This window comes from Rousettus aegyptiacus, unplaced genomic scaffold (assembly GCF_014176215.1).
Source record: "Rousettus aegyptiacus isolate mRouAeg1 unplaced genomic scaffold, mRouAeg1.p scaffold_m13_p_7, whole genome shotgun sequence".
Taxonomy (NCBI): domain Eukaryota; kingdom Metazoa; phylum Chordata; class Mammalia; order Chiroptera; family Pteropodidae; genus Rousettus; species Rousettus aegyptiacus.
Window position 1 is genome coordinate 26,065,860 of NW_023416310.1, and position 21,482 is coordinate 26,087,341.

At 42.3% G+C, this 21,482-nt stretch overlaps 1 protein-coding gene across 1 annotated transcript in view; it reads right to left on the reverse strand.

Annotated features, from left to right (window-relative positions):
- ABCG5 (ATP binding cassette subfamily G member 5) overlaps nt 1–21,482 on the reverse strand; it is a 26,402-nt gene continuing 4,920 nt past the window's right edge. The window contains 12 exon segments of the mRNA XM_036224646.1: nt 1–2,635; nt 3,496–3,608; nt 6,854–7,039; nt 10,391–10,529; nt 11,329–11,534; nt 11,613–11,711; nt 11,713–11,824; nt 12,294–12,423; nt 13,166–13,305; nt 14,671–14,803; nt 18,443–18,542; nt 18,614–18,749. Of these exon segments, the coding sequence (XP_036080539.1) occupies nt 2,475–2,635; nt 3,496–3,608; nt 6,854–7,039; nt 10,391–10,529; nt 11,329–11,534; nt 11,613–11,711; nt 11,713–11,824; nt 12,294–12,423; nt 13,166–13,305; nt 14,671–14,803; nt 18,443–18,542; nt 18,614–18,749 (1,655 nt within the window). The 3' untranslated portion in view covers nt 1–2,474.

A 21,482-nucleotide genomic window follows, 5' to 3' on the forward strand; every position in this document is an offset into this window, starting at 1 on the left:
ATATTAGACACATTTCTTCCCTAAAGAGTTCTCAGCTGTGGCTGGTAGGAAACTGGAATTGGATTCACTTTCACAAGCCTCATAATTTTAGTCTAATGGTGAGGCACAAAAAGCACCCAAAAATATACTTATTTAAAATATACATTCCTGAGTCCTCATACTCAAAAATCTGGAATCAGTCCGGAATGGGGCTCAGTAATCCAAATTTTTAATCAGCATCTCCAGTGATTCTGACGTACTTATCTTGAGTATAACTTTTGAAGAACAGGCACTTTTAAAGAGATATTTTGTCAACAAACAGGCCAAAACTTCCTAAGTTGGTCATAACCAAGATTACCTCCAAGATGGAATAGATTTTAAGAAGCCTTCCCAATCCTGTAGATTTGTGTACCTGCTAGGCAAATTCAATTTGGAGCAAGTAAAATTGCTGTTATTAACCAGGAAAGTTATTTCCTCTGTGTTATTCCATTTCCACTAGAAAATATGTTGACTCCAATATACCATGCACCCAGCTTCAAATAAGCACACCTACTAACCCCTAGAACACCAAGACTGATGAGTGGTATTTGAGTGAACAGCAAGCTACTCGATTATTGCAATGACATAAGACGTCCTAAACTAGTTGCAATATATGTGGCTCCAACACCCTTGAGAACAGGACTTGCAGCATGTTTCCAGGGAACCTCAGTTTAAGGAACAAACAGGCACCATGCCTGACTGCTATGGAGAAAGACCTCCTTTTAAATTAATAGTGAGCGTTCTGATCTCAGAAACATCCTTGAGTCAGTGGGAAGAAGCAGCTTATTCCACAATAGTAGTAGGTATTTTTATTATATAATTTGATTTTCTTAAACATCATTGTCCATTTTTGACTTAAGACACAAACTGTCACATGTTGAAAGTCATTGTGTTTTTCCAAGATGGTATCACTAACATTTAATAGCTTGAAGTCACGTGCTATGTCAATTTTCCAAATGTTTCTGAGCTAGAATGAAATTCATCTGCATATGAATAGTAGAAAATGTTTCCACTTACATTGTACACCCATATCTTTATTAAGTTGAAATCACTGATTTCAAAAGAGGTTCCTGTGGGACTTTCTTTGAACTACTTTAATAGATTATCATCTCCAGAATTATCTAAAACTGATGTGACATATATAATCTGTAAGGCATTATGTAACTATTATACCATAATCATCAGTGTCAAAGACCCTTTATAAGAATTGACAATACTATTCTGGTAATTTACCAATGTCTCCAGATCCTTAAATACTGTTCTAAGAAATAGAATTTTACTGTGGTTTCCTTAATGAAACGCTCGTTCTTACTATAATATGAGACATTTCAAATGCTATAATTTATCATTCTTTGCAAGTTAGGTCATAGTAACTGAACAAGTTAATGTACTTTCTAGGATATCTCGCTCAGAGTTACCATGGTAATGTGGAGACAGTTTCATTTCAGACTTGTACATGAATTACTTGGAGATCAATCAGAAACATAGTCATTTAGTATATAACTTGTTTATATACAACCTATATGCATTTCATTCCTAAAAGTATGTAATATGTGTTTATCAGCGTTCTTTCCCCTTTACAATTCAAGAACATTTCCATTACAATTACAATTCCTAGTGTGTAACCCTGTTCTTAGTGTAAATGTTGTGTCAGTTCAACACCTTTTCTATAGGGACTTTAAATAACAGCTGCTCTCCAGCCTTAGAAATGTCATTTCTCAGTACATACACTTCATCTAATAACATTTGCTTTTTAATTTTATAACTAAACTAAGAGAAAAGTGAAAAATAGCTAACTAATCTTTAAAAACATTACTAGAGGTTTGTCTGTTGTGTTATGTTCTCAGTTCAGCCCATTCCTGCAGGTTTTCATTTTAACCCTCGAGAAGATCACTGAGTACTCTGTACCTGTGGTCATCATCCCACATCTGTCCACCATCCTCTCGATGTGATCAAGTAAGTCAGACCCCTCATGTGGACATGTGCACATGATTAGAGGCTTTTAAAGAAAAATGAAAGCATTCTTACCCAGTTCCGCATGACGCTTTGCTTCAATCACACCCACAACTCCTTTTTCTGTCACTTAGAGTTAGTAATCATTCAGATGTTTTCTTTATACTGAATCCTTTATCAAATGTAAGCATAATTTTTTTAACGGACCTATTTTTCTGTCTAGAGCGAAGAAAACAGTCATACTAGTCTCCATAACTTTATGAATTATTATTATCTGCATTTTGGGGCTGTCTTAGTCATAATTTCCAAATACCACATGTCCCTGCAAGTTGGAATAGCATTCGCGGCCTGCATGGATCCAAGGGCCACTAACGAAGTCTTAATGGTTTAAAAGACCTGGGATGTGCTATCAAAAAAGAAACACGTGGCATTCTATTTCAGACATCCAAAGCCATCACGTATATCTAGGAGCTTAAGTTCCATTTTCATAGCAATGTTCTTTATTATCTGCAAATGAGATGGTCCCTTACTTTAAAAACAACTATTCCTAGGATGACAAGAACTGGGAATCTGGATGTTGCACCTGGGCAGATTCTCTCAATTAATTGAATTCCTTGATTGAAGGCACACATTGGATTAGTTGACACAGAACCATTTGAGCTGCCTGCCAGGGAAAAAATCAATAATGTCAGTTTGGGGCATTTGGTAAATACTTGTTGATTAAATCACGTCCCAAGTAATTTAATCAGCAAGTATTTACCAAGTGCCCACTAAGTTCTTAGCACCCTTCTGAGAACCATTCTTCATGAAAGATACAGGACATTTGAAAGAGCCTGGAACTCATCATTGAATGAAGCAACAGTGTTCTGTTATATGTGTTTTGTGCCTCGGCTTCATTGAAGGTGGAAATGGGTTTATTCCCAGTTTGGGTATATATTCATTACCATACGACTGATAAAAATCATGGTCACTTATGATCACTTAACACTAAACATTCTAAAGTTACTGATGTTATTACCTAAAGATGTTTAAAACAACTATTCAATTCTACCCTGTTCTTAGTAGTCTTCACAGAGTGGCCTGGGATTGCCAATGGCCAGCAGGACCTTGTTATTGCTCCCGCTGCCCTCTCACGGCACTGGGGAACTGACTTTTGCCAAAAATGGCTTTCCTCAGCCATATACTATGTACACTTTGGGGAACAAGAAGCCACTGTGGCTTGCTTCACCCTGTTTGGATTCCATCCAAAATATACTGGAGTGTACCTCAGTGTACATTGGGTCTGTCATTTTCTAAAAACAGACTGGCCTTAAGCTATTGACTTTTGACAGGCGACTAACCTGACCATGGCTTATTTTCATTTATTTTAAAAATCAGAGAAAATGCTAGACCTTCATTTCAAAACAAGGTTTTAAATCTATTTATTATAAAATATAGCTTTATTTAAAAAATACATTTCTCTCAGGAAATTGCTTTCTCAGAGTAGTACTACATAAAAATAATATTCCAAAATAGTTTACTTACCACAAGTGAAATTCTGTCCATAGAATTCATTGACTACAAGAATCTCACAGCAATATTTTTGGAATGTAAAATAAGTGAAGATTTTCAAAGGAATGGGCATTTCTTCTATGTTTCTTAAGAAAAAAAGAGAGCAAGGGAGATGAAATTCAGTAGGCTCTGGTAATAGTCCTACCAAATGAAAAGAAAGGCAACCCTTATTTTATATTTCCCAACATGAGTACAGTTTTCCATCACTCATTATAAAAATTATGCTTACTATAAAAAACTTCAAACAGTACTGAAAAGTATAAAGAAATACCACTCCCCAGAAATAACTATTGTTAACATTTTGGTGATATATGTGATATGTATATATGTCTGTTTATAAGATTTTACATAAATGGAATTAAACTCTTCATACTCTTTCCTAACTTGCTGTTTTTCAACCAAACATATGTCTCAGACATGCTTCCAAATTAGTAAATATAGCACACCATCGTTTTTGTTTGTTTGTTTGTTTGTTTTTATCACAGCGTGATGGTCGATTACAGTAGAAACCTTAATTTAACAAGTCCCTAATGATGGATTGGTATCTAATGTTTTTGGTAAGCATCATTGACATAAACATAAAAGAAAACACACCTAACACACATCACATAAGAGGGGGACTCTTGTGATTAAGCAGATTTGAGGGTGCTAGTGTATGAAGTGAGAACTTAACTACAATACAAGGGTAAAGGACAGAGCAAGCAAAGATTCATTGTGAAAATGAACTGTCTTCTCTTCAGCCTATTGCAGGAGAAACCTCTTGCTTACCTTGTGGCCTTCTTGGTCCACTATATAGCTTCTATCAATCAACAAGTATGATTAAATTCTTTGTTTGCAAGGTGCTAGTTCTAGGTGCTTGAGAAATTCAAAAGAAGTATCCCTCCACTAAAGAACTCACAGTGTCATTGGGGACATAGACTACATATCCTTAAGACTATAAAAATACACAGTGGTGAGCGATGTATGCCTAGAAAGTATAAAAAATCAGTACCACATATCTATGACAGTCCTGTATTTAGTATATATGGTTTCAGTTATTTCCAAGTGACCCCCAAACTCCATGACTTGTAGTTCTTGGCAATTTTCTAACACACAAAATTGAATTAGTCATATTGAGAGGCCACTAATTAGGTAGGAATTTGGGGAGAAAGTAGAGGGAAAGGAAGGACACTCTAGGAAGGCAGAATGGTTATGAACACAGGCATCTCAAGGGCTGGCTATGGGACCAAATGGACTTAGAGAGGCTGAAGCAGAGGATCTGAAGTGGGAGCAGTGGGAGGTGAGTTTGGAATGATAGCCAAGAACCAGCCATTTCAGGGCGTTGCAGTGGATTGACATTGAAGAATTATGAGAGAAATCATGTTGAAATTAGTGTTTTGAGGAAATATGGCACCAGCAAATAGGATGGACTGGAATAAGGGTAGATTAGGAACAGCAAGAAGAGGAACAGGCTACAGCAGTTCAAGTTCGAGATAACAGAGGCCTGGAATAGGATGATGGCCACTAGAGGGTGGCTGCCCAGCAGACTAGAGTGTTACCGCCTTGAAGTGGGAACCGTGTGCCTTCATCTTGTACCGTACCACACAAGGTGAATCACAGAGTCAAAGCTCCACGTGTATTTGTGGTTTGACATCAGAGAAGAAATCCAGCATGATTTGATGACTGATCCAGGGTGTGGGCAGTTGAGGCAGAGAGAGCAGTCATTCATTTATTCACTCATTCAATTTCAAAAATGAATTAAATTGGCTCAAGGCCTTGGGGTGGCCACTGATAAGAACTATAATGATGAATGAGAGCCGCTGCCCATAAGAGGTTGACAGTCTATTAAAAGGAGGATCACATGATGGGCTATGAGAAAAAATGGGGAAACAAAAGGAGAGCTCATCTAGCCAGCGGGGAATGGTGGGCAGCCTTTGTGTAGGTGGCAAAGGGAGACAAACCAGTCAGTGAGACACAGGAAGGGAACCAGCTATGTCATGGAAACCCCTGGTGTGCGAAAGTACACCAAGAGGGAGGAACCAACGATTAAATTTATTGGCATGGGACTGGCCATATTATATTGCTAAATGGGGGGGAGGAAGGGGGAGCATGTATACTTAAACTTAATATATTGCTTTTATATAACTCACTGCAGCTTATGAAGTATTTTCACACTGATTATCTCATTTGCTTCTCATGATCCTTTGAGGCAGCTTGGGCCAAGATAATGATCTCTGTTTGGTAAATGAGGAAGCTAATTTAGATAGAAAAGTGACTTGCCCATGGTCGCATGGCAGCTAAGTGGTACAGGAAGTCTCTGACTCCAGGGTCAGTCCTCTCTCCAGGGAGCCATGTGCATCCTAGGACAGTCTTCACAGTGGTGTGACTGGAGCTCAGTGAAGTCTGAGCTTAGTTTCTTACCTGAACATGGATTGCTCTGAGAGCAGTAATTAAACATATCAATATAATTACATATGATAGATACTCAATAGCTTTTTTCTTTGATTTTTTAAGTGAAAGAAACAGAACCTTCTTTACATTTCCTCAGGGACCCATAGGTTACTTATTTGATCCCATCTACATCACTTGCCTGGGGTCACTTTTACCCTTCCTGCTACTACTTTTATATATTTACATATTTTTTATTTATGCTATTTTATATTACTTATATTACTTTTAACATAAAATGTCATATATAATTACTACTTTTTACTTATTTATATATCTTTTTCTTGGTTATAAAACAATGCTTGTCCATTATAGAAAATTGACAAAATATAGGAAAATATGAAGAAAAAAGCTAAATATATATCACCCAGAGCTAATTACTGTTGAGATAATTACTGTTAACATTTGGAGCACATTCTTTAGTCCTGGTGCTTTCTTGAGCAATCTTTTATCTTGCAGGCTTTTTTCTTATCTGACTATTCTTACTTCCTAAAAGCAACTGGGAATTGACAACTGGAATAGAGACTCAACAGAGCAGGAACAGAAATGAACCAAATACATGCTGTTTAACTTGTAATATAGGCTGTGGGTTTTTCTGGAGAATGGATGGGTTTTCCTCCTGTTGTTATAATGGATTATTACATGTGAATCATATTGATAACTTGCCTAAATTGTCATTTCCTGATTCTCTATGTACAGTCATTTTATTCAGTAGATGGCAGACAATTTAAATAAGGTCTAAGCAATGATGATTAGCAAGCACTGTAAATACTCCAGACTATAAGGTGATTCCTTTGACCAGTATCACATAGCTCTCCTCTGGAATCCCTTAATAACAATAATGATCAGATGATCATTAACAACAAGTCATACCAATCTAACTCCTTTGACTCATCACACTTACCTTAAGAATCCAGATCCCACAAGCAACCCAGCAGTGCGGAGCAGAGCCACGATACTGTTGACCACATTAGGGTTTTGGACCATTCCAAGTAGCACGAGAGTTAGAAATTCACCAATTAAGTGGGGGGCCAAGAGAGCAGCAGAGAAATATCCAAACCTGGCAACCTCGGGGTTTAAGCCCAGAGTCCTAAAAAAACACAAGGTCTTTTGTTTCTAAGGGTTATCTTTTAAGAAAAGATACCGCCTTTGCCTTTTATGAATGAGCCCGTGGTGATTAGTTGGGGGAAAGAGTTTGCAGAGCAGGTCATACTCCCATTTGAAAGGCCCTTTGGGAAGAACCAACATTTGAGACCATTTATTACTGCAAATAGTTTCTGTTGTCTCCAACTCAATGTGAGCCACCTTTGCCCTTTTTCATCTCCTTCAGCTCTCATAGGAAAATATTAACACTTCGACAGTAGTCACAATTAACTGCAATAAGTAAGGTCGTTGAACTCTCCAGGCTTCTCCATAAATAACCACAATTCTGCCTAGCTAGCACGGCTCCTACTGGAGCTAACCTACTATCCTAATGCTAAGAGCTCTCCCAGTGTGCCTCTCAGCCCCTCCTTCCCTGAACCTCATCACTGTTATATGGGGTTATTGACAGTGTGAACACCCTTCACTGCTTTCATCTTCTATCTGATTATCCCTCTCCAAGCCTACTCCATTCCATTCTTGTTTTTTATTCTACCAACACCAAATAACATTTCCCTAGTCATAGCATGTCCTGAACAACCATTAGACATGGCTGCTCTTTTTTTCATTTGTAGAGTAAGGAAAAAAAGTTGGCATTTCTTATATCCACCTGTTCCTACCACCCTTCAAGACCACCTGCCTTTCCTCTCACACAAATCATGAAGTTTGCTTATACTATTAATTCTCTTGCCCAGTGGAATCCTCTGTGACTTTTAAGATTTTCGAGAGAAAATTTGATGATTTCATAGCATCTGAACCATGGTCATTCTTTCCATCCCTATCCACTATTCTTATTTCCAAGGTCTTTAACCTTCTTGATTGATGAACCATCACCATCAGTGCCTCCTGACTGGTCAGGTAACCTGATCAATGCCAGTGGCTCCCTCCACCTAAACTTGATCACCATGTCTTGGACTTAAATGTTACTCAAAAGTGTTCCCCTTCCACGATTTCAGATTCTGAAAATGCCCTCTCTGATCAAGGCCTCCCTCCTGCCTTTCAGTTCTCCAAGCCTTCGCTGCCTCTGATCCTTGCCTTCTTTTGTTATTCCTTCCTTACCAATCCCCACACCTGGGGACTCCTGCTCCCTAACTTACTCAACTGAAAGTGTGTTGAACAAGGCATATTGCTGTACTAGTTGCATCTCCTCTGCCACTTTGCCTCAGCTGACCCCAGACCCCTAATTTTTCCTCATTGCTTATTGGGTCCCGATTGCATGTCTCATTAAATCTCTACTTTAAATTACCATTTCTGCCTAATTTCATACTCTCTCCCTAGTGCCCGGCAAATGGTTCACCTCTCACTTTATTAATTTCTCACTATCTTGATCTTCCCTACATTCCATCCTCCATGTCTTGCACATGTGCACTCATTCTCGCTCTCTCTCTTTCCTCTCTCTTCCCCTCTTTGCCGAGCTTGATCCTGTCTACTTGCATCCCTGGTCCCATGTTATCCTGATTCTTCTATCCTTACCTTGATCTACTCTGTAAACTCCATCTGTGAATTATCAAGCTCTGCTATAGTATTATCTAATCTCAATCTAATGTTTTTTCCCCCCTGATGATCTTATTTACCATTTCCTAAAACAAGCATTCTTTGAGCCTGATAACCATTTAAGCAATTGCTCCCTTTCATCCTACCCTGAACCGACCGCTTCTTCCATCTCACCCCCTCGTAAGCCTGACTTGCACCTCCACCACTCTACTCTTCTTTGGAAGATCGCCAGCGACTCTGAATCTTATACCTCACCACCTTGAATCTCTGCAATACTGAATGGACTTACTCCTTCTCCTTGACATTCTCTCCTCTCTCAGCTTCCCTGGTGCTGCTTGATCCTGCTTCTCCTTCTACTTCTCTGACCACCCCTCTGCCGCTGTCGTTGGCTCACTTTCCTCTTCCCCGCCACTTAAGGTTTTATCTTCGCTGCTTCCTCCCCTTTTGACCCTCTCTCCTATAAGATTCATTCCTAGGTCTTTTCTCTTACTCTTTCTTTCCTCCAACCTCTCTCCCAAACCTCAGATTGACATCTCCAGTTGGGTGTCCAATAGCATCCCAGATGGAACATGTCCAAAACCAAATCCATTCTCTTTCTTGGCAAACTTGATAAAGACGCTGTTACCTTCTCATTCCTCAGGCTGGAAACCCAGGCATCATCCATGACTTTATTTACCTCCAACAAATCCATTCAGTTTCTGAGTCCATTTGGTTCTACTCTCTCAGGATCTCAAAGTGATTCCTCCTTTATGTTGCCACTGCTCCTCTCTTGATTAAGGCCTCTGCCTTTCCTATAGACTGTTGCCAAGACTCCTCACTTGGCGGTCCAGCGTCTCTGCCCTAACTCCAGTTTGCTGCCAAAGTGATGCCAAACTCACCCTCCAGAGTCCAACACAGATGGGTCCCAAATTCTCTTCTGTGTCCCATTATCAAATCCACTTCAGCTCCTTGGTCTGGCATTTAGCACCTCCCCCACCAGACTCCAAGGCTGGCAGCCATTATTTCCCACTACTACCTCCAATCCTTCATTCCCCACAGTGCAACTGAACCTCTTCTCTGAAAAAGTCTTGTGTGTTTTTGCTTCTGAACCTATGCCCCCGCTCCTTCTTCCCCTGGAATGCCCTTGCTCCCTTATCCATCTGTTGAAATGCGGCTGTCTCTCAAGTTCTCCATAAAGCATCCAAAAGTCCTTCTCCCCACCCAACCAATGGACTCTTGGTCTCCTTTTGTAATTAACTGTGATAATGGACATGAGATGGGGAAGACACTTATTTCATCTGTGCCTCAGTTTCCTTGCTTACAAGCAAGGATAATTATAATACCACCTTTATAGAATGGTTGCAAGGATTACAACCATTAATATATTTAAAGCTCTTGGTGCCTGACATATAGCAAGTGTTTGATATGTGTTCATTATTATTATTATATTCCTAAGCATAGTATTCATGCCCCTTATAATACCAATCTTACACTTTCTCGAATTAAAGTCATCTGGAGATTTGTTTATGTCCACAATCCATTATCTGACACACTTTAGGGTTGGATGTATTTTTGAAACATGGCAATTTACAGATTTTGGAAAGATTTTACACTGCATATACCAGACTTGCTTCAGTCGAATCTGGGACCCTGTCCCATAATCAAGCATGTTAATATTTCTGCTAAACAGGAGTGCTGATGGGGAAAAAGTACAAAGAACTACATGGTTCCCTACCCTGGAGCTCCCCCTCCACAGGGCCACTGGCCATGTGGGACCACACTGGGGGCCTGGCCCAGAAAGACTAAACACCTGTGAATGCCTCCTTACCAGTAGCACAAACTGCTGAAAATCATGGTGGCAATGATGCTGAAGAGGAGGGCATGCATCACGTAGGCCAACAGCATCTGCCACTTCTGGTACAGGCCATCCTGGTTCTCCTGGTCACTGACAGCTCGCAGCATAGGAACTGGGCATGGAAGGCAGGTTTCAGAACAGTCGGTCACCACGTAGCTGAAGGAGGGCGGGCTAGCCCAAACTGAACTTGAGGTCTGTCAGGGCTGAATGATAAGTACTGGCTGGGGCTCCCAAGTCATGCAAAGAGGGAACCTGCCAACTGTAGAGCTATAAATATCCCCCGCCCCAGGAATCTATACTCTACCTGAATTACAATATGGTTGCAAATTTGTTCCCTTCTCCCTAAGGTGGAGGGAGGAGTGTCATCAATTCAAGAACACACATGCAAAAAAGGGGCACAAATGTGTGATGTGAAGCACTTTGCCCTTTTTTGTATAAGGTCTTGACACAGAACATCAGGAAACTAGGTATTGCTTCTGGACTCCCACTGAGTTTGAAAATTAGGTGCCGGCTATCCTAAAATAGGCTCCGAAAAGAATGTAAAAGCACAAAGTTGGCCAGGTATCTAGGGCCCAATGACTGCAGATCCTAACAGCCAAGATAGGATACCAGGGACGGTCTTTTGATAAACTTTCCAAACCCTGCCCATCAGAACCTCATAACTTCATTTTCCCTAGATCCTAAGAGGAGACCCTCAGAGAGATCCACCTGGTGAACTAATTCACTAAGGATTAGTAGCTCAGCAGTTTCCTTTCCCAGAGAGAGAAGATGGAGTTGAGTTCAGAGAAACACCCTGATAATTGTGGATACTTGCAAGGTGGTGATTGGAGAAAAGAGATATTCAGGGAGAGAGGGTCACTCCCCCGATCAGCCCCTGCCACTAAGGCACACCGCCTATGCATGGCACTTACACAGATTCACTGCATTGAGCATGCCTGTGTATGGCATGGCACCCACAAACTGGTACAGGAGACCCACGCGGTCCTGGTAAGCACCCTTTAGCACATCATTCTGGACCCGAAGAAGGAAGAAAATGACCAACAAACCTATGATCAGATTCTGAACCAGACGCAATATCACTGCCAGCTTATTTCTCATTAAGTTTCTTGTCACTCTCCTGAAAGACAAACCCATTTTAATTCCTTTTCTTTAATTGGTGGATGTGTAAGCACCTAAAATGGGATGAGGCTCTTACCTCAAAAGAACACACAGTTTAGAGAGAGCTCCAGGGGAATTTTTGGTTTTGAAAAGAACCATTGGTAATGTTTTCAGGTGTTTTGTTCTTTCAATACTCCAAGATTTTTTGATAAATTGCTGATTTCTTATAGGCAGATTCAATCATCTGGACTCTCCTGTAGGTTTCCATTTCCCCTTCTTTGCTTTGGGTATCCACTGATGTCAGGTCCACTAAAATTTTTCCCCAAAAGAAATAATCCATGTGTTTTTAAATGCACATAAATACACAATAGCTAATAACATATATTTCATCATTGGTTTAGGAATACTAGCCATAATACCTCATCTCCTCAGAATAATACCTGTTGTTAATGCTCACCTATAAAATCAGAATATTTTAAAGCTACCAGCAGAGCCATGAAGATCCTACTGGAGCTGACTGGAAGAATTCTGAAGCTCGGCTAACTGAATTTTTCTCTGACAAAGTAAGAGGACCCCAATTTAAGAGAGATCTCCCACCTCATTCTTATATGTGATCTGTGGCAAGTGAATTGACCAGCAAAATTAATTCCTTGAAGAATAAACAAACCAAAACAAGAGCAAAAATAAAACTCAGTAATGCTAGTGTCATCCAGGCAGAAATCTGAGACGATGAAATTTTAAAAACATTTATGATGGGGAACGTGAAACAAAAACTTACTATAAAAATCAAAAGGGTTTGAATGTTCTGGACAAGAGTAACCACAGCCATTGAAGAAATCAAGCATTTCCACTGGTGTCCCGCAGAAAACCAGCTCCCCGTAGTTCAGAATGGCGATTTTGTCAAAGAGCTGGTTGGACAACAGATGGTGTTAGCATATAATCAAGTCACCACATCCTCACGGAAAAAAAGTTTTCAAGCGGTCAGTCCTTTGATGGTCTCAGCCGTGCTTCAGTATTTTTACTGCATCCATTAAGGACACTCAAAATGCACCCTTATTCTTTTCAGCCTGGGTTGCCACTGTGCATTCAGCCTGTGCCCAGCATCACATCTCGGATACAGGAGAACTACTGGACATGATCGGTGGACCTGGGTTCAAGTCCCAGCCATGCCACTGAGTGAGTCACCTTAGACAAAATATTTTTTTGGATCTCAGATCCTCATCCAAAAAAAGGCAAATAATAGCTCTCTAAAAGGATCTTAGGAGGATCAAGTGAGATTTTTGGAAGGACACTTATGATTTAGTGGAAAAACACAGCCTTTGAAGCCAACTGGACTGTGAATGCGAATTCCATCTTCTTATTAACTGCATGATCTTGGATCAGTTTTGTATCATTTCTAAGTGTCGCTTTTGATAGCCACTTGGCAAGACAGTTGTGCAGATTAAATGAGCTAATACACGAAGGGATATGGTACATGGTAGGTGCTGAAGACAGTGAGCGTCCATCCTTTGCCCTTCTCATATCAGGAGCTTTGGGCTCCAACTGTTCTGATTGGTGAGTACTAATCTCTGCCCTATGATTCTCAGCTCAGCACACACATACATACCACCCTTGATGAGTTGAGCAAGAACAAGAGATGTCCTCTCTCACCTGGAAGAGCTCAGAGCGGGGCTGGTGGATGGTGAAGATCACGATGCAGTCCCTGTGAGCCAGTTCTGCTAGGAGGACAATGATCTGATTTGCAGTCATGCAGTCCAGGCCAGTGGTTGGCTCATCAAACAGCATGATGGCTACCGGCAAAGAAGGGCAGATTTCAGTCTCTGTTGAGCCTGGGTTCAGCACTCTAAACTCAGAATTTTGACAGTTCCTAATTTGAGCTGTTTTCCTCCATCCAAACAGTGCGCACTGAGAAGCACCTGTGTATAAACTGTCTTCCAGCCCAAGCCCAGAAGAAAGAACCTGACCTGGGAGGACCCAACGCCCACCTCTGGAGCACATTTCAGGCCTAATCCTTGAGGGAACAGGGCAGCGGTCAGATCGGGCCTCTCACAAGGTACCGTGGACTGTTTGGGCTCAGTCCAGGGGACCCTGAGGAAACAAGGCCTGGCAGGTGAGCATTAGGTTGCTTTTAAAAGGCTGAGAGGAGGCTGGTTAAAAGGACACAACCCCTTTCAGGGCAACAGCACGAACAGGGTCTTCGCAGTGCAAAACACTCAGACCCATGAAACAAGGTCCGAGGTGGACAGGTGTTTGGGTTCTTTAAAGCCGTGGTCCCCAGCCTTTTCGGCACCAGGGACCAGTGCTGCTATGAGATTCTAATGCCTGATTATTTGAGGTGGAGCTGAGGCAGTGAAGCTAGCGCTGAGGAGCAGCTGCAAGTATAGATGAAGCTTCACTCGCTGTCCCGCCTCTCACCTCCTGCTGTGCAGCCCAGTTCCTAACAGGCCACAGGCTGATATATAGCCCAGGGTTGGGGACCCCTGCTTTAGAAGGTTTCAGTGTAGCTTATTTCTACCCAAAAAGTGGCAAGGGCTCTTAAGAACACCTCTCTAATTTGCCTTCTTATTTGCCCAAGCACCATCTGGAGAGCAGGAAGTCTTGGCCTCCCCCAATGTAAAGAAACTGTCCAGACACAATATGTTCTCTTCCAGGTAAATATTGTAGTGAGGTTTCCCCAGGCAATGGGAAGAATGACCGAACCAGACAGGGCAAGGGAGCCAGGTGGCAAGCTACCCATCTTGATAACCCTTCCCCTCAAAATATACACTTTTAAGTCATTACTTTAATGGCTGACATTTATAAATACTTCTAGTCACACCAAAGTTCACTGGCTTTCCATAGCAACACAGCAGTATTACTCGAGTAAGAAGTAAGGGTGGACAGGGCAGGGTCCCATATTCATGAAAGACCCTAATTGAACATTAAATGCAATGCTTCCAAGACCAAGAGCTGTTTCATACGTGGATGATAGAAGAGCAACAGAAACTATGTAGTATTTCTAAAAAGGCTACTTTCTCAGTTTGAAAGTCCCCAGTGACTTCGGTTCCAAACAAACCCCTTTTTAAATGGAGACTGTGAAGAAAAGGCCTAATGCATCTGCAGACACATGGAAGATGCCGAGGCAGCCGCTAGGGGCAGGTGCGGGTCCCACTTGCAGGGATCCTGGAGGAGCTGGGCTGCGATGGAGACCCGGCGCCGCTCGCCATTGGAAAGTCCCCCAAAGTCGTAGTTGCCGATCAGTTGGTCTGCCATGTGGCTCAGACTCAGCTCTGCCATGACCGCCTCCACCTGCAGGAGACACGAAACCCAGGAAAACTGGTCACTGCCGGGCAGCTGATTGCAATTCACAGTCTGAGGATGACACAGGACGGGCAGCACACTTCCCCCAGGTGCTTGGCCGCGGCCACGTTCGGACACACTGTGCCCTGAGGAAAGCATGCCCGTTCCAGTAAAACCCAACTCGTTTCCAAGCACAACGTAATTCACAGGGCCGATTAAAACAAATAACATGAACTGTTATAAAAAGTCCTCAAGGCAACAAAAATGCTTGGTTTTGCTTCGGGAAACAATGGAGACTCCACTGGACTCCCTCTGTTTTCAGACACTGCAGTCAGTCCTGCCCATACAGAAAAATTCCCCTTGCCTCTTTTGGGGTAGAAAAAAAAAGCAGAGTTACAATTTAGCTTGTTTTTTCCCCTAATGTTTGGTTTTTGAAACTTTATTAAAATAAATGTTTTATATGTTAAAAAATCCAATTTGGTTAGAAATAAACCTGATTCCCCTTCTATAGCCCAAATAAGTCCTGTTCTGTCCCCTGCGGTCCAATCTCAGTGTGGTTTTTTATCAAAGAAAGAAATATAATCCAGCTATCAAAAGTAATTTTAAAAAAGGCCAATCTTTACTTGAGTCTCTTTAAGGACTTTAAAGGGGGCCCGGTTTATAACAGCCACACTTCTTAAAATTTCTTCTCCCCAAATTCTCCTCATTTTACTTATCTTACACGTTGAGGCTCCCTGAAATCTCTCCTTAGTCCTCATTTTCAACTCGCTCACAACGATGAAAAAAATTCTTCACCGACTCTCTAATCAAGAAGGTTGGTCTCTTTCCTTCTTCTCCTTCGTTCCTTCCTCAGCTTATCTCCTCTCCAGAGACTCTTCAAAGATCTCTATTTCTAGCCCCTGCCTCACCGATTACCCCATATCTGCAGAAGGCCCTGGGGAAAGCAGATAGAAAGGGACTGAGAAGAGTCATATATATGTTAATGAGTTTTGTTCCCATACACCTTCAATGGGATTGTGTCACTTTTATAATAAAAGAGAAACCAAAACACCGCATTTTAAAAAATAACAACAAACTAGGTTAGAGTATAAGAGGGGATGTTTTATGAAATAAAGTTCTAGAACACAGGGGGTGGATGGACATAGATGAAACTTTGACCAAAAGAAACACATTTGAAATAGATACGAAGACATAATGAGAAGGTTAAACATACATAAGTAAACCATATGATTTGTTCTGGGGGAAAAAGAGGGTCTCCTCTTGCCATCGGAGTGGAGAGATCCTGGATTCTATCTCTCTTGACCTGGCCGGTTTATGTGGTCACCAGCCAGGACAGATTCCTGAACATCCCTTTCATCTGCTCTGCAACAGCAAGTAAGGAGTAAAGCTTGCCCCTCCTGGCTCAGAAAGGCAGAGAAGACTTTTACATCATCTGTTTCAGATGTCTCTCACTCTGGCAGGAAGCCTCTCTTGTGTTTTGCAGACGCTATTGGGAAAAGAATTCAGTCTTAGAGGGTACCATTGGGACCATTGGGATCCACGGGGATCATCAACTTTCTCTACGCTATGTGTTCTCTCATAAACTGATTTATTTCTCACCACTCCAGGAAAGATGCATTTTTATAGGAGGAAAAAAAAGACCCTCAGAGAGCTCTATAACTTGCCCAAGTCATGCCATTTGCAAATGGCAGAGCTGGGATTGAGAGCAAGATTGTCTGCGTCCTTTCAAGTGGTCCATGAAGCACGAAGTTTAGCAACAGCCCAATAAACACAGCCTGTCCACGTCAAGCACAGCCTGTCCAGGTTCCTGCTGTGCCCAGCCTCAATTATCACCAGCACTTCCTTCTCACTAAATTACTTTGCAGGATTTTGTACCCTGTGAACTGGATTTGCTAAGAAAGTACTCTCAAGCAGACATAATTTTTGTAGGACGTTTAGGAGCTGCCAGTGTCAGGGAGAGGGACCACTCACCAGGGGAACAAAAATGCCATTGATTTCAAGATATCCACGACTTTTCTGAATATTTATGCAAATATGTGCATTTTCTGGGAAAAGGGCTCAGTAACTTTTTCAGGTTCTCCCAATGGGGTATGTGAGATAATACATCATTCAGAAGAATTCGTTTATGACTATATTTCTCCCATCCAAAAAGCAATCCTCTCTTACCCCTTTTAGAGAGAGAGATACTAAAGCAAACAGAGAGAAAACCTGCAGAGGACCTCACCCCTCACTCATGGTCAGGGTCATTGAATCATATGAACATGCCTGTGGGCTGAACTCTGACCTGTGTCTTCATAGACCACAGTATAGCTCAGGGAGGCATGATGCAGCTAGAGGGCCTGGGTTCATGTCCCAGCGCTGCAATTTCCAGTTGTCTGATCTGAATGTCCTTGGGTGTCAGGAGATAATTCCTCCCTTACAGGGTTGATGGTCCTTCTTGAGGGCCAGGGCCCTTGCTAAGGTGCCTCTGAAGTGAAAACTATACTCCAGAATTGTCCAAAATTCAAATAGACTTAGTTCCATTCTCCAAGCCCCATCAGAGAGTTCAGTGAGGGAACAAGATGAGCAACTCCCCAGGGACAAGCTCAGCAGCGCTTGGTAAAAATAGGGTAACCTGCACCCTCAGACGAGATGAAGGATTCCCCGGGAGCCTCAATGGCATTTGTAAAAGGCCAGCATTGGAGCCTGAACTGCCGATGTAATTTGTGTGCCCAGGAGGAACCTCACCTAGGCCTCAGGGTGCTGAAGCCTCTGAGACAGATGTCACTCATCTCCTCTGGCAGCTCTGAGAGCCCACTTCCTGGGGAATTGTGCATGTTTCGCATGGCACATCTCCCTGTCCTCGGTCCTCTGTACATTCTCAGTCCAGGCACTTCACAGTCCAGACAGAAATGAGGTGATGTTTCCAGGTAAGGTCCCTGTGTGTTTACCTGCGGCTACTTCCAAATTGGGTGCATTTAAAGAAACAGATGGGAATCTAGAAAGAGGTGACAATTCAATAGTTACTTTATTACCTTACCTCAGTTTGGGTGACGCACATTCAAAATGCCTCAAAGAAAGTTGAGAAAAGTCTCAACAGGGCTCCAGGGCAAAGCACAATGGAAAAATTAACCATATCTAAAGAAATGCTGAGCTCTTAAGACAGCACCATCCAATAGAAATACAATGCAAGCCACACACAGAATTTAAACACCTTAGTAGCTACATTGTAGAAAGTAAAAAGGAACAGGTGAAATTAATTTTCATAATATAACAACCCAATATAGCCAAAATATGACCGTTTCAACCTATAATTAATATTTTTTAAATTACTGAGATATTTCACATGCTGCGTTTTAAGATGAAATTTCTAAAATTTGGTATGTATTTTACACTCAGGGCACATCTCAATTAAGACTAGTCACATTTCAAATGTTCAAAGCCACATGTGACTAAGTAGCGGTAGCCACACCAGACAGTGCAGGTCTGGACAATAAAAGGGCGAAGCATCAAGGGGAGGAACCGGCAAGCGGAGGGAACGCGAAGCCACTGGGCGCGGGGGCGAAGCCACTGGGTGCGGGGGCAACCCCTGCGTGACCCTCCTCAGGGGCCAGGGGAAGCCTGGACAGAAGCCCACGGGCGGCCGCTGTGAGGACAGGCCGCACTCACCTTCTTCTGGATGTAGCTGGAGGAGCCACCGCGGATGGCCAGCAGCGCTGTATAGCGGAGCATCTCGCGCGCTGTGAGGTTGCTGAGCAGAGTGTCGCTCGGCGGGAGAGGGAGGCGTCAGCGTCTCCCCAGACCCCGGCTGTAGAGGCTGGGGCCGGGGACGTGCCCACCTGTTGGACGTAGGAGAAGCAGTCCTGGAACTGGTCCCTACGCAGCGCCTGGCCGTTCACACACACGTCCCTGAGCAGGGTTCCCATGTGCCACAGTCTCCTGGACATGGCATCCAGCAGCGTGGTTTTCCCCCAGCCTGATGGGAGTGAGAGGAGAAGGCCCTGGAGGAGCCCTGCCAGAAGGCATCACAAGAACTACCCCAGACCCTGGATGGGTCCTCAGTCTAGCCCTGAGCTCTCTCTTTAGCCATGTGGCTCAAATTGTCATGACATGAATGAGTCTTTCCTGCTTGTCCCTAGTGAGAGGAGGGACAAGCCATTTCTCTTATCTGGGTCAGGACTGGAAGGTCTTTGCCTGCCTGTTTATTTGCTTTTAAAGCTGTTTTAAGTTGAAAAAGAAAATACAGGATCAGAATAAAAGGAAAAACCACGCTCTTGGAAATGCTTGATCCTTAGACATCTGAATTTATTTTTGTAGCCCTCTGGGGTAGTCTGGTGGTTCCTGTAAGTAGGGGCACTACCTAGAGCAGAGGTCCCCAACCCTTGGGCCTCAGACCAGTACCAGCCTGTGGCCTGTTAGGAACCAGGCTGCATAGTAGGAGGTGAGTGGCGGTCCAGCAAGCAAAGCTTCATCTGTATTTGCAGCCACTCCCCAGCACTAGCATCACCACCTCAGCTCCACCTCAGATCATCAGGCATTAGATTCTCATAGGAGCAAAAGGTTGAGAACCAAAAAGGTTGAGAACCAAAAAGGTTGAGAACCGCTAGCTTGGAGCCTTGCCAATCAAGTGTGGTCTGGAAACCAGCAGCATCAGCATCCCCTAAGAACTTGTTAGAAGTGCAAAAGGCCCACAGCTACTAAATCAGAATCTACTTTTTAACACGATCCCTGGGTAATTCCCACATATATTAGAGCTTAAAAAGCACAAGCTTAGTGAGTCTTTTGATAAAATCATGTTGATCTCAGCTGGCATAACCCACCGGGTCATTGCTAAGAACTTTCCCAAAAAGGAGTTGTGATGAGCTAACTGCCTGGTGCTGAGGTGACTAGATGTTGACATTTCCCCTGGTTTGCTTCTTCCAGGGTTAGAGGTTAGGTGATGCCTTTAGGATAAGACACCAGCGAGCCTCGTCCCCATTCATATTGGACTTAAGCTTACACAGGCCCAGAAGGTCATGGTGACAGAAACAGGTGTCACCAGGCCTTTCCTATCAAAGGCTGCTAAGACGTTAGAATTAATGACAGAGAAAAGAGGCAGGAGGTTCCGAACTGTCTGAAAAGGTAGCAAGAGAATTCTACTGAGGATGTGATGACTTGTGTGAAACCAAAGAGGTCTTTTGTTCAAATATTTTAAAGAAACTACTTGTTGCTATGAGAAGTACAGAAATAAAAAGCCATGCTCCCGTAACAGTGACAAAGCTCAGAGTTAACCCTAATGCATTCAGATAGAGGTCCGCTTGGAGGCGAAAGGAGAGTGATTGTAAAGAAACACAATGTGACTTCACTGGGGTTGTCTTTCAAAATGTGCCCTGAAATTTCCTAGTCATGCTACTGGGTCTTGTATGTGGTCGTCTAACTAGAAGCCTCTTGGCCTCACATTTTTGGGATCCAATTTCAGCTCTGACAGAAGTTCTGAGTATCCTGAAGCCTGGATTCCAGTCCCATCGCTACATCAAAACCGGCCTCCCTAAGATCATCAAGGCTACTTACTTATCGCCAAATACAGCGGTTATTTCCCTGTGTGTCAGTTGACCTTTCAGAAGCCTTCGGCGGTGTTCCTTGCTCTCTCCTGTAAATCTCTCTCTCCCTTGGTTTTGGTTCCACTTCACCCTCTCGATTTAATCCTGCTGGTTTGGCTGCCTCCTTCTCAGTCGCCTCTGGATGACACTCAGGGTTCTCTCAGGAGTTTCCTGTTCTCCTGTCACACATTCTCACTGAGCAACAGCAAAAACAACTTGCTTGCCAGCATAGAAGGGAGCCACCATGCAAGTAGAGTCTCCAGTCCTGCCCAAGGCTTCAGATGACCACAGCCCCAGCTGGCTTCTGACTACAACCTCATAAGAGGTCCCATACGGAACTTCCTAAGTCACTTCCAAATTTCTATCTCATAGAAACCCTGAGGGATAATAAATAATAAAAATGATTTATTACATTAATTTCTATAATAAATAATAAATCATTTTTATTATTTTAAGCCACTTAGTTTGGGGATCCTTTTTTTACTTGGAAATAGATAACTGATAGTTTTTCTGAATATGTGTCAAATATTTATTAACTCATTAATGAAGGTACCAGCAGGATGAGAAAGCTCATTCATATATACTATGTATATAGTCAGTCAGTGGAGAATAGAAGGTTAGAATAAATTGCAAAAATGGTTAATGCCCTAGGATATAACACCAAAGGTCAAGTAACAAAAGAAAAAATAGACAAATTGGACTTCACGAAAATTTAAAACTTTTGTTCATCAGAAGACACTATCTTTAGTGTAAAAAAGCAACTCATATAATGGGAGAAAATATTACAACCTATATATCTGATAAGGGATTAATATCTAGGATATATAGAGAACATCTAAAACTCAACAACAAAAAAGACAAACAACCTGATTGGGCAAAGGACTTGAATAGACATTTCTTAAAAAAAGATATATGAATGGCCAATAAGCACATGAAAAGATGCTCAATATCACTAATCATTAGGGAAATGCAAATCAAAACTACGATGAGATACCGTCTCATGCCCATTAGGATGGATACTATAAAAAAAACAAACAAACAAAAAAAACAAGTGTTGGTGAAAATGGGGAGAAATTGGAACTCTTGTGCACCCTTGATGGGAATATAAAAGGGTACACACAGCTGCTGTC